At 35.4% G+C, this 14,263-nt stretch overlaps 1 protein-coding gene across 1 annotated transcript in view; it reads right to left on the reverse strand.

The window, feature by feature from the left end:
- Positions 1-14,263, reverse strand: part of PPP2R5A (protein phosphatase 2 regulatory subunit B'alpha) — a 94,107-nt gene that overhangs the window by 39,399 nt on the left and 40,445 nt on the right. The window contains exons 2-3 of the mRNA XM_082612033.1: positions 6,685-6,881; positions 3,911-4,012 (exon numbers count right to left, since the gene is read on the reverse strand). Coding sequence (XP_082468159.1) covers positions 3,911-4,012; positions 6,685-6,881 — 299 coding nt within the window. The remainder of the gene's footprint in view (positions 1-3,910; positions 4,013-6,684; positions 6,882-14,263) is intronic.

A 14,263-nucleotide genomic window follows, 5' to 3' on the forward strand; every position in this document is an offset into this window, starting at 1 on the left:
GCCTGACGTGGGGCTCAGAACTTTCACTCCAGTGGTTGGATTCCTGTGGTATAAGCGTTCTCCAGTTTGTGAGTCACCCACCCAGCAGTTATGGGATTTGATTTTATTGTGATTGTACCCCTCCTACCGTCTCACTGTGGCTTCTCCTTTGTCTTTGGATGTGGGGTATCTTTTTTGGTGAGTTCCAGTGTCTTCCTGTTGATGACTGTTCAGAAGTTAGTTTTGATTCCAGTGCTCTTGCAAGAGGGAGTGAGACCACGTCCTTCTACTCCGCCATCTTGAACCAATCTATATAATAAATTTTTATTACCAATTTTCCAATAATTATGAGGAGTGAGTTGTCACACAATGGCATTAGGGCAGGAAGACTATCCCTCCCTCAGTCTCAACTAAAAAGATGTGCTACAGAGATGGACTTTTGCAATGGCAGAGTGAGGACTTCAGTAAATTTGCTGTCTCACAAAAAACAATGAAAAACAGTTTGAGCTGGCAGAAGAAAGGTCAATAGAGATTTTCTAGTTTGAGGTGTAGAAAGAAAGATTGAACACAAAATGAACAGAGCTTCAGAGACCTGTGGGATACCATCAATCATACCAAGATATACATAATGGGAGTCTCAGAAGGAGAGGAGAAAGATGAAGAAAAATAGCTGAAGAAATAGCTAAAAACAACCCAAATTTGATGAAAAGTATTAATTTATACAATGAACTATTAAGTGGAGCTCACTGAAGTCCCACTAGAATAGTCATAGAGATGCATATCTAGAGACATCATAATCAAACAGACAGAAAGTTAAAGACAAAGAAAATTTTCAAAGCAGCAAGTAATAAATAACTTATCACGTACATAAGATCCTAAATATGATTAATAGCTGACTTGTCACAAGAAAACCATGGACACCAGAGCACCAATAGGATGACACCTTCAAAGTGTTGAAGGAAAAAGGCGGTTAGCCAAGAATTCTATATCCAGCAAAACTCTCCTTCAAAAATGAAGGGAAAATTAAGAGATTCCCAGATCAACAGACAAATAGGAAATACTATTGTGCCTTACAGGAAATACTAAAAGGAATCCTTCAGGCTTAAATGAAAGGACACCATATATATCTTGAATCCACAGAAAGAAATAAAGAGGTAAAGGTAACTACATAGGTAAATATAAAAGACAGTATAAATGTACTTTTATTTATAACTCTTTTGTTCTCCTGCTTTACAAGACAACCACATAAAGCAATAATTACAAAACTGTGTTAATGAGTGTACAAGGTATTATTAGCATACCTTGGAGATATTGCAGGTTTGGTTCCAGACCACCATAATAAAGCGAATATTGCACTAAAGCAAGTCACATGATTTTTTTTGGTTTCCCAATGCATATAAAAGTTATGTGTACACTACAGTCTCTTACGTATGCAATAGCATTATGTTTAAAAAAACAGTGTACATACCTTAATTAAAAAATACTTTATTGCTAAAAAATGCTAACCATCATCTGAGTCTTCAGGAAGTTGTAATCTTTTTGTAATAATAACATCAAAGATCACTGATCACCATAAAAAAATATAACAATGTAAAAGTCTGAAGTATTCTAAGAATTATCAAAATGTGACACTGAGACATGAAGTAAGCAAATGCTGTTGCAAAATGGTTCTGATAGACTTGTTCAACACAGGATTGCCACAAACCTTCAATTTGTAAAAAATGCAATATCTGCAAAGTGCAATAAAGTGAAGTGCAGTAAGATGCTATTTTGTGTCTGCATAAAGATCTAATTTGTATGACAGTAATACCACAAAGGAAGAGGGAGGGAATGGAGGTATACTGGACCAAAATTTTTTATACTATTAAAATTAAGTTAGTATTCAACCAAACTAGATCATTTTAAGATGCTAATTGTAATCCCTAGGGTAACTACTAAGAAAGTAACTCAAAAAAATATAGTTAAAGAAACAAGGGAATTAAAATGGTACAATAGAAAATACCTATTTAATACAAAAGGTAATAATGGAGGAATAGAGGAACAAAAAAGATATAAGACATAAAACAGCAAAATGGAAGACATAAATCCTACCTTATCAGTAATTACATTAAATGTAAATGAATTAAACACTGCTCAAAAGGCAGAGATTGTCAAAATTGATTTAAAAAAAAAACAGGTTCCGGGCTTCCCTGGTGGCGCAGTGGTTGAGAGTCCGCCTGCCGATGCAGGGGACACGGGTTCGTGCCCCGATCCCGGAAGATCCCACATGCCGCGGAGCGGCTGGGCCCGCGAGCCATGGCCGCGGAGCCTGTGTGTCCGGAGCCTGTGCTCCGCAACGGGAGAGGCCACAGCAGTGAGAGGCCCGCGTACAGCAAAAAAAAAAAAAAAAAAAAAAAAAAACAGGTTCCAACTACATGGTGCTTACAAGAAACACTATTTATTTATTTATTTATTTGCCACACTGTGCAGCTTGCAGGATCTTAGTTCCCTGACCAAGGACTGAACCCTGGCCCTCAGCAGTGAAAGTGGAGAGTCCTAACCACTGGACCACAAGGGAATTCCCAAGAAACACAATTTAGATTCAAAGAAACAAACAGATAAGAAGTAAATGTATGGAAAAGACATATCACGCAAACAGTAACCAAAAGAGAGTGAGACAGCGGCAGTTAGACAGTAAATATCAGAAAAAATGAACTTTAACACAAAAACTGTTATTAAAGTTATAATGATAAGGGACATATCCAAGAGGAAGATAAAACAATTATAAACATATGCAGCTAACAATAGGGCCCCTAAAATTCCTGAGGCAAAAACTGACAGAACTGAAGAGAGAAACAGACAATTCAACAACAATAGTTGGAGACTTCAATATCTCACTTTCAATAATGGATAGAACTAGACAGAACATCAACAAAGAAACAGAAGACTTAAACAACCAACTATATCTAAGAGATTTCAACACAACACTCCACCCAACAACAACAGTATACGTGGTCTTCTCAAGTACACATGAAACATTCTCCATGATAAGCCATATGCTAGAACATAAAAAGAAGCCTCAATAAATTTAAAAGGATTGAAAACTTCAAAGTATATTCTACAACCACAATGGAATAAAATTATAAATCAATAACAGAAAGAAATCTGGGAGTCACAAATATGTAGAAATTAAACACATTCCTAAATAACTAATGGGCCAAATAAATCACAGAGGAAATCAAAAAATATTTTGAAATGAATGAAAACAAAAACACAACATATCAAAACCTATAGGAAACAGAGGTTAAACAAAAACTTGTACATGAATGTGTAACATTCTTAACAGCTCTAATCACAACACCCAAAAGGTAGAAACCATCCAAACGTCCATCTACTGATTAATGGATAAACAAAATGTGCTATGTCCATACAATGGAATATTATTCAGCCATTAAAAGGAATGACATATTGATACATCACAATACTGATAAACCCTGAAAATATTATAAGTGAAAGAACCCAAACACAAAAGGCCACATATTATATGACTCCATTTATATTAAATATCCAGGACAAGCAAATCCAACAGAATGTGGATGAAAAACTGCCAGGGGCTGTGGGGGTGGGAGAATGGGAAGTGACTGTTAATGACAAAGGGGTTTTCCATTTGGGGTGATGAAAAGGTTATGGAACTAGATAGTAGTGATGGTTGCATAGCATTAAAAATGCACTTAATGCTATGGAATACACTTTAAAATGGTTTAAATGGTAAATGTTAAGTGTATTTTACCACAATAAAAAAAGTGAAAAGCAATATTTTAAAAAAAGAAAATGTTAAGAAAACATATTAAAAGTCCAGTACTTTAAATAGACACTCAGGTCTAAAACAGAGTTCTGTGATTTCAGAATATAATAAATGTAAAAATTGTCAATACAAAGTTATGTTCCATACTTGTATGTGAGGCCAAGAGGCCTCAAGTGTGGGCTCATCCTCTTCTGGATCAAAATCTGGATTATCACTTGGAGGAAGAGTTCGGAAGATGTTAGCACTGATCTGTAAAGAAAAATAAATTTAGAATCATGTTCTAAATAAACATAAACATATGTTTTTGTTGCTTAATTGAATTTAAAAATGCAAAATGAAATATTTTTAAGATAACTTTATTTAAGAAAAAGGTTAAGTTGTGGCTGTAAGCTTAGTTCAAAACCTATAAATCTCTTCAAGATATGAAGGCAGCCATTTGTTTCTCTCTTTTCTCTGTCCCATAATTCTGACTTCTATAGACATCAAACTTTGTACAGATTACCTCTAGACTCCTCTTCCTTAAATCACAAGTTTTTCTTTCCAAGTTTTGCTTTAAAAAAAAAAAAAGAGGATGTGAGGGAACTGGGTGGGGGGGCGGAGCATAAAGTTCCTAACTCTCCCTATCCCCAACTTGATTCTTTTTATCTTTCCACAACTCCCCCCATATTCTAACCCAGCCATTTACTTACCTTATAACCCAAGAGTTTGGTAAAATATCTCTTACACATACACACCACGCTAAAGAAGAGGAGGATGGGGGTAGAATACTTTCACTGTCATTACAGACGTAGTTATTCACTGCCATTACAGACATAGTTATAATACCCCATGATGACTTAATTTACTGTATTTCATTAACTCTGAGCATTTTTTTAAAAAAATATTAATCTCTCTGGAATAAGGGTATGCTTTGAGACTCTTCATTTCAGAGTCTTCATTTTAGGTTATAACTTCATCTTTCACATTGTCTGTCTTAGTACCAAAGTAAACTGCATATCCTTTTTCTCTAGCAAAGGATGGATTGTGAGCCCAACTCAAAATTCGCTGAAGAATGATGAACAGACTGACAGACCAAATGGTTTAGTAAACATGTAAGGCCCTAATTTTGAGGGGTTGGACATTTAAGATAAATTATTTGGGGAACAGAGGATGAGACAAGCGTTGTTTGGTGGTGCAAGCAAATTCCCAACCATTCTTATGAAGTAGCATCTATGGTAATCCAAATAACTGCTAACAGTCAATTACTATAACCATAAGACTTAGAAAGTTATAATCCAGAATTTGATTTGCTAGAACTCAAAGCCAGTATATGAAGGCAGAGCCAATAAATAGTTTGATAAGTATCAATTTCACAGAGTGGCAGAAAGCCATAGAGAGAACAATATATCCCATAGGAGGGCATAATTTGCCTTTGAAATCATACTTATTATTGTTGGTAGTAAAAGAAAAAGTTAAACCTTGTAGCCACCAATAAAATTAACTGTATACAGCAAATACACAGAAGAGCTTTAAAGAACTAAGTGGGTGAGTTGGCTTCTTATCTAGAAATTAAGTACCTAGAAGTTAAAAAAAAAAAAAAAAGGACAAAACACACACATCTTTTTACTTGGTAAAAGAAATTAAATCTCAGAATTTATTAGTAAATAGAAAATTACAAAATAACTTGACTTAAATATTTGAGTACTTTCAATATCTGAGGCAACAACTTTAGAAAGATAAAAATATCTTCCCTAGGATTTTCAAAATTCCTGAATACAAACCATTTGAAATCAATAAAGTGGAAATACTGCATTTTGTCCCTGAACATTTTTTAATGACAAACACAAAACAAAGAACAAAATACAAAGTCTATCAATAATCAATACTTATATTCTCAAACTGTCTCTTTTAATTATCTGTGGAATTGAGGAAGCTAATTTCATTTTGATTAATGTTCTCTCTAGAGATAATCTTTAAAAAAATCCTAAGGCTTTTATTTTCTTTTTTAAAAAGAAAAAAACTAACCAAAATGTCCTAAGTCCTTTTAATTGGTCTTCTAGTACAATATGATGAAAGAAAACTCAACTAGTATATTAGGGTCAAATTTAACTTTCTTACACATTTTGCTCTTCCCCCAGAACATATATGAGGCACAGGGAAAGAAATTAAGGCAACTAACTTGTATAGTTTATAGCTTAGATTATACTTGCTATAACCTTCTATAAGCAACATTTAAGCTTAAATTGTGTACTCAGTGACTCTAATTATTCCAAATGAATTTTTTGTATTTTGTTATGCACCAAAATACAAAAACCACAAGTCCGAAACAAATTTCTACAGTTTGATGGAGAATATGGTTAAATAATTAATAAACAGTATCCTAAACAACCTTACTTCAATACTTTTCACATCAGATATTTCAAACTTTTGTTTATATCATTTAACTTCTTAAAGGTCCCAGGTTTTGATTAAAATTCAGTGTTATAGAATCTACATATATGATATCAAAATGTCCTAAATAAGATTTATTTTAGACCTGACTCTCTTATCCACTGCTGAGATGCTGAGAGCCCCATAGTCTTTCATTGGTCTTTTCTTCCCCCTTTAGATGTTCTTTCTCCGCAACTATTCAGCTGCACATTAATTATCTATCAATCTGCATGATCTTGAGCTTATATCTTTCTCCTAAGCTCTAGATCTGCACTATCCAATGTGGTAGCCACCAGCCATTGTGGCTACTGAATCCCCAAACTATTATAAAGCAATGACACCATCATTGAAATGGATGGATAATCTTTCAAATGGACTATTTTAAAAAAACATTCTTTTGAGCACATTAATTATTGTATATTTATTAAAAATCAGTCTCATTAAATCATAATTACACCTCAGATCTTACTTGAATTTATATAAATCTGAGGAACTTAAGTCTAGAAGCTTACCATTTTTACTATATCAGAATACGCTGATTCAACAATTACACCACGATTAGTTGAAACATACTCAACCAGTTCATTCAGTGTTGCTCTTTTAACTTCTTTGCTCTTCAAGTCTGAAACAGAGTCCATGAAATCAAACAGTATGCAACACTGCTGCAGCTTCTGACAGAAAAGCTCTTGTTGTTCATTTGAAGTGGCATCTGTAAATAAAAATAAAGAGAAACTTAGAAATGACCTACTCAGAAGTTACCTTCATATGTTTACCAATTTTGTAGAAGCTATTCACATATATAAAGTAAAATTTCTCTCAAAAATCTAGTGAGAAATTTACCCATCTAATCCCATTATTCACACCAGACATGAATTTCTATCTTCCTCCTCTCTCACTACCCACAATGAATCATTAAATGTTATTGATTCCGTTTCTTTAACTTATCTGGAATCTATCCTTTTCTTGTCATTCCCTCTGCCACTGTAACGGCCCTCACATTCATCATTTAGACTACAGCAATGACATCCTAACTGCTTCTCTTGCCTGGGGCCATAACCTGCGATTCCTGATTTATCCTCTCAACTACTTCAAAAGCTAAAATCTTGCTAAAATGAGAATCATTCTGATCATACTCAATACTTTTCAATGATCCTCCAAAAATTACAGAATGACGTTCAAACTCCTTAGGATTGTATACAAAATGAAGCTGCCTACGGCCAAGTCATCTCTCAACACTATCTAGCATGCACCTTCACTTTGGTTAAATCATGCTCTCTGCAATTTCCTGAAGATTTTACACTATTTCCTCTGCCTGGAATGCCCTTTTCCCACATTTCCACCCTGAGAATTCTCCCCATTTATTAAGTTTCAGCATAAGCATATTCCACTCTCAGAAGCTTTCTCTATGGCACTGAAGCTAAAATGGTTGGTTAATCCACATTTACCCAAATGTATCTTAGGTGCTATCTCTACTGTAGTATTTACTGTGCTATATGGCAGTTATATTTTACATGTATTATACTCTTAGGTTACGAGGCCCCCAAAGACAGGAAACAAGTGTTCTCCCTTTCTTTCTCTCTCTCTCCCCCTCCCTCCGCCCTCTCATTATCTAGCACAGTACCTGCCACACAACATGCATTCAGTAAATGTTTATTGTTTTATCTTCTACTGAGTATAAAAATATGGGCACATTATAATCATTTGATTCTAACAAATGTATTAAATCTTTTTGTTTGCAACATTCAAAAAGTAATGAAATTTCACTTCTGAATTTCAAATCTATAAACAAGGACCTTCAGTTATTCAGCTCAATTATTTGTTTATTGAACTACTGAGATTAAATTTTTAAAAATCATGTATTCCAATACTGATATTGAGCTCATAGTATACAACAGTATTCCTGCATTCAAAACCAATGCCTGCTTTATATAAAGATAGAGGTAGAAATCTTCACAAAGATGCTAACCTAACCAAGGATACCCACGCTTTTTAATTCCTCTGGGGTAGGAAACCAAGTGAAATTACTTTGCAGCTATATTCAAGTGCTGTCCTTAAAAAGCTGAGCTAGATAAGGTACTGCTAAAATATAGCAGGTCAGATACCCTAAGCCCACTCACACAAAAAAGACAAATACAGCATATCTTTTTGATTAGTCAATTTTGTTCAATAACTTAAAACATAATATTTACAAAAAAACAAACATATATGTATTATAAAGAACAACAAAATTCACATGACTTTTGAAGTAAAAATATAAAGATTCTAAAAAAATTTTGAATTTGCTGCAACCCATTTATGGCTATGCCAGCAGCAACTTCTTCTGTGGTAGTGCCACACTTACAAAGAATTTGCATAACATTCTATGTTCCAAAATCAATAATGGCTCTCTGTTACATGAAAGCCAAGGTCTACAATCCTAAGATAGGCATCAGAGTTCATGTAATATTGACAGAGTACATGACATTTTTGATGATCACTTCCATAAAGTTTTTGATTCAAGAACACCTTTATTCGAACTGTTCTTTTGTGGGAACATTTTTATGTATCCTTTTAAAAAAAGACCATTAAATTTGCAACTACTTTCAATACCAAGTAATTTGTTAAACAGTTATCTTTACCCAGAAGTTTATTAAACCTCATTCTATTGCAGGTGAGAGTGAAGCACCATCCGGCATACATACTGCATATAATCTTACCAGTCATAATTCACTATACTAGTTCATCCCAAAACGACCATTAGTTATTCTAAGGAGAATCTGCTCATTCCCTGAGAAGTTAGCTGTATCTTAAACGGCCTTTTTCTTAAATTCTCTTGGTGTTTTCTCCCTTAAAGTTAAAAAGGTATCCACTTGGGCTTCCCTGGTGGCGCAGTGGTTGAGAGTCCGCCTGCCAATGCAGTGGACACGGGTTCGTGCCCCTGTCCGGGAAGATCCCACATGCTCCAGAGCAGCTGGGCCCGTGAGCCATGGCCACTGAGCCTGCGCATCCGGAGCCTGTGCTCCGCAACGGGAGAGGCCACAACAGTGAGAGGCCCGTGTAGCGCCAAAAAAAAAAAAAAAAAGGTATCCACTTAAGATTGGCATTTAGTTTATTTCAATTACTAAATAGACGTCTGCTTAATACAAATACTTGGCTTGAAAAACTAGAAGATGGACACCTGTCCTTTTTGTAAGCTTCCTAATCAGGCTAAACTTATTAGATTGGGTATGTATTATACATTAGAGAAGTGGGTGATAATTTGGGCTGTAAGAATTTGGCCATGTGACCGGATTATGCATTTGCAGGAGCGAGGTGCTGGAGCCTGCGTGGTTCCTTCTCTTCCTGCCGTTGGAGAGGTGGAGCCCCTCCTGAAGTGACAGGCCTTCCCCAGCGCTCCTCCCTCACCCGTTTTTATGGATCTGCACCAGACTCTTAACCTTTGGGGGACGGAGATGTGACTGTTTAAACTGACAAGGGCAAGGAGTCGTTCTACACCTTTGAACACTGAAAGGATGAAAAACATTAGCAAACTGGTTTCTTCAGTGAACCCTCAAGAACTTTTGGGACCAGTTTCCTATGGGGGACTCAGTTTCAGAGAACTGAGACAGAAACTCTTCTGTCATTATATTCTTCTTTCCATTTTTTGGATTTATTAAATATTTTCTGTGGTGAAAGAAAAAAGAAAAAAAAAACTCAACTCACACTGTACAAGAAATCCCCATAGTTCTCTCCATTACTCAGTAATATCTCTATCTATTTATAAATATATCTACATCCTTATTGTATATTGTATTGTATTTATACTGTATTTATACTTATTGTATTGTATTTATACTGTCTATTATAACACATATCTATATAAGTGAAATTCCATTATAATGATGGTTTGGGGAAATAGGTGCCATACCTTTAGAAGGTAACTCAGTTTAAGAGAGTTTTAAAATATTTTTAAGCTTTTTTCCTTATGCTAAAAAAATACAAACTCATACAATATCCCAGTTCAATCAGAGATCACCTTAGATAGCCAGCGCTATTCTCTCCTTCCACCTCCAAACCACCTTCTCTATGTGAAATCACTCCTCTCTCTGTTCTCCAAAGGCCGTATCTTTGTTCAGACTCTTCCCTACCTGAAATACCTTACCAGATTCCTCCCCTATGCTTCCGAATCCTACTCATCCTTTAAGAATAAACTGAAATCTCACATTCTCCACCAAATTTCCCTTAGGTAGATCAGGATAAACTGATCCCTCCCTTCTCTGGACATCTATAATACAATCTCAATCATACACTTGAGCATGCATTAACTTTGGGCTTGTACTTAATGAATATTTCTTTTAGCACTCATCAAAAGAATTCAGGTTCCTCAAGGGCAAGGATCATTCACTGAGCAGGCTTTCCTTTTTATCTCTTTTACTTCTAGCATAGGGTATATAAGGAGCCAACAAATGTGTATTTGATGGTAGAAAAAACTCTGAATTTGAAGAATAAGATTATGCACTGAATTAAAATAGGCTATAGAACAAGGAAAAGAGGCTGCATATCAAAGCTGGCATAAATAGTGAATTATTACAACATATCTATGCTTAAGAATTTATAACAATGACCATTTTTATCAATACCCTACCTTGATGGTTGATTTAAATGGATTAAATGAGATAATGATCATGAAGGTGAGTGCATATATGTCAAAGTAGATACAAATGGAAGGCATTTTTCTCTTACATGACAGGCTAGTAGCCTACAGCTAACATGTTAAAAGACACAAAATGATTTTCAAGACTGACAAACAGTAGATTCAGGAACATGTTATATATAAAAAGGAAGTTTCTTTTTCTTTTTTTTTTCTTTCTTTTTTTTAGGAAGTTTCTCTTTCTGGGCACCTAACTCTTGAGTCTCCTTGGGAAGAAATTAATGTTTTTCATAGCTACTCCATTCAGTAATCCGCTACTTAGCCTAAAGATTTCTTTGAAGTTGCTTTCTCCTCCAGAATTATATCCCAGCATTACCTAATATTTGGATGGAACAGGTCACATCTGAATTTTCCCAAACATTAGATATATTTAGAAAGCAGTTAACATTTCAACTTCTTTGGCTCTGAGTTGAAATAGAAATGTCCAAACCTCAATTATTTTTAGGTATTAGGGAATAGAAAAATCTTTTCCTACCTAACCCCTCCTGTAGGTAATCCATGTTCTACTGAACAGTCTACTGTGCTACATAATAAAACATAATGCTGCTAACATTAGCGCTTCCTTCATGCCAAATACAACTCTGTTTCCTATGTCTATTTATTTAACTTTCAAAGCAGTCCTTTAAGGTTAGTTTTGAAAGTTAGAGATGATTTCCTGCCTTCAAGAGCTTAGAAGCAGGTTGGGAAGGCAAGATACAAAACATTAAAAAATAATGCTATCAGGCGATAAACAAATGTAAAAGGTATGGTTGTTTACCATATATATATGTATACACACACACACACACACACACACACATATACACACAATCTATTCTCTATATAACCTGGAGTCAAAAAGAATTTGAGAGCACTTACAAGATTAAATATAAGGAGAACAATTAAAAATAAAATCAGGATTAATTAAAAGCAGGAAAGCTACAGATATTACAAGATATTTGACTGCTATATTTAATCACTTTGTGTTGAGCTGCTTGGCAACTAAGGTAAAACAGCGGTGGAAGAGGTGATCAGATTGTAAAAGGTTAAGTGAAAGAAGAGAATGCTCCTGTCGTCTACTGTTAGCTGGCCTGCTTCTAGGTTCAAGACAAGCAACCTTTTCATATAGATCGAAAACATTCTTATAATGGTTACCCTAGTAAGAAAAGATGAGATCATTGTTTTTATCATTAAAAAATTATAAAATATTTTGCACTTGTCGATGTTTAATATAATCCCAACCCTTAGGCACCTTTCTGAAACATCAATTTTCAGAATTTTCTTATAAGAAAAAGAGACAAAAAGCAAAAACTATATTTCAGTAAGCTGAAAAAAGATCAGACTACATTCTGGCTATATTTCATAAATATGAATATTAAATACTTTGTGAGGAAAAGAATGGGTAATAATTCTGTTCACTAGGGCCTTCCCTGGTGGTGGAGTGGTTAAGAATCCGCCTGCCAAAGCAGGGGACACGGGTTTGATCCCTGGCCCGGGAAGATCCCACATGCCGTGGAGCAATTAAGCCCGTGTGCCACAACTACTGAGCCTCCACTCTAGAGCCCGCGAGCCACAACTACTGAGCCCACGCACCACAACTACTGAAGCCCATGCACCCTAAAACCTGCGTGCTGCAACTACTGAAGCCTGTGTGCCTAGAGCCCGTGCTCTGCAACAAGAGAAGCTCGCACACTGCAACGAAGAGTGGCACTCGCTTGCCACAACTAGAGAAAGCCCGTGTGCAGCAATGAAGACCCAACACAGCCAAAAAAAAAAAAAAAAAATTCTGTTCACTAAATGTAAAAAGCACTGACAGTATCTACACTGACCACTTTATACTTCAGCTTCCCCATTACAAGCATGCCTGCAAATGAAGTCTGTCACACTCAGTGGTGTTTCAGTATGGCAATGCCTTACTTTTAGGCAGTTAGGTCACATGCTGTTTTTACTTGGCTATTTTTACTAGGCTTATGTTGATTATTCACTTGCCATTCTCAATGTGGATAATAATGTCCATTCTGATTCCTATAGTGATAACTTCCTTACCTGGGATTCTCCCTGCAATATTAACTGATATTATCCATCAGAATTCCATTTAGAGGTTCAAAAATAAAAATACCCCTGGAAACATACTAATTCACAGGAAAAATTCAGAAAACCTTACAGTGCTACATCATATAGCAACTGGAATGGTGGATGCTGACAATGTAATTGTTTTGCAACATGCCCCAAGTACAACACAGTATTTGCTAGTCACTCTGAAATTAATTATAGGAGACCGCAAAATTTTGTTCGAGCAGTTTAAATCTGGTCTTCTTGGAAAGATGACACTGTTCCTATTTCAAATAAATATTAATTTCTTCCAAAACGTGTATATGAATCGTGAGCAAATAAGGGATGAGCATTTAAGATCCTAGTGACAGCCATTTAAATAAAGAGAGGGACTTCCCTGGTAGCGCAGTGGATAAGACTCCGCACTTTCAATGCAGGGGCCCTGGTTCAATCCCTGGTCAGGGAACTAGGTCCCACATTCATGCCACAACTAAGAGTTCGCATGCCACAACAACTAAGGAGCCTGCCTGCCACAACTAAGGAGTCCACATGTGGTAACTAAGGAGCCCACAAGCCACAACTAAGACCCCAAGCAACCAAATAAATAAATATTAAAATAAACATAAATAAATAAAGAGAAAAACCCAGTCCTATACATAAACCTATTAGCATATCTTGACCTCCCCCTAGGTATTGATCTGGGAGCAATTCAGACCACCATTTATGATCATAATATAGCATATTCAACAATCTTAAATGTCTTAAGTCTTTATGTTGCTTCAAAGAAACTTAATCACAACTTAAGAATACAATGTAACAGACCTGAAACACCAATATATTATATTCATATTTATATGCATCTCTTCATTAACAATATCAGAGCTAAGGATTTACTAAAAGTATTCTTCTGAAAAATATTATTAAATCCTCAATATAAAAAGCTCTTCATGTAAAGTATTAAAGATGCAAGAAAAGCTACACAATCAAGGAATTATCTGAAAAACAGATATGTCTTGCAAAACACATAACAGTTAAAATCTGACTGGAGGATGAATTTTTTTTTTTTACAGCAGGTTCTTATTAGTCATCCATTTTATACATATTAGTGTATACATGTCAATCCCAACCTCCCAGTTCATCCCACCACCACCACATCCCACACCACTTGCTCCCTTGGTGTCCATACATTTGTTCTCTACATCTGTGTCTCTATTCCTTCCCTGCAAACCAGTTCATCTGTACCATTTTTCTAGATTCCAAATATATGTGTTAATATACAATATTTGTTTTTCTCTTTCTGACTTATTTCACTCTGTATGACAGGGTCTAGATCCATCCACGTCTCTACAAATGACCCAATTTCATTCCTTTTTATGGCTGAGTAATATTCC

The sequence above is a fragment of the Mesoplodon mirus genome, assembly GCF_964341445.2.
Source record: "Mesoplodon mirus genome assembly, chromosome: 3".
In the NCBI taxonomy this organism is placed as follows: Eukaryota; Metazoa; Chordata; class Mammalia; order Artiodactyla; family Ziphiidae; genus Mesoplodon; species Mesoplodon mirus.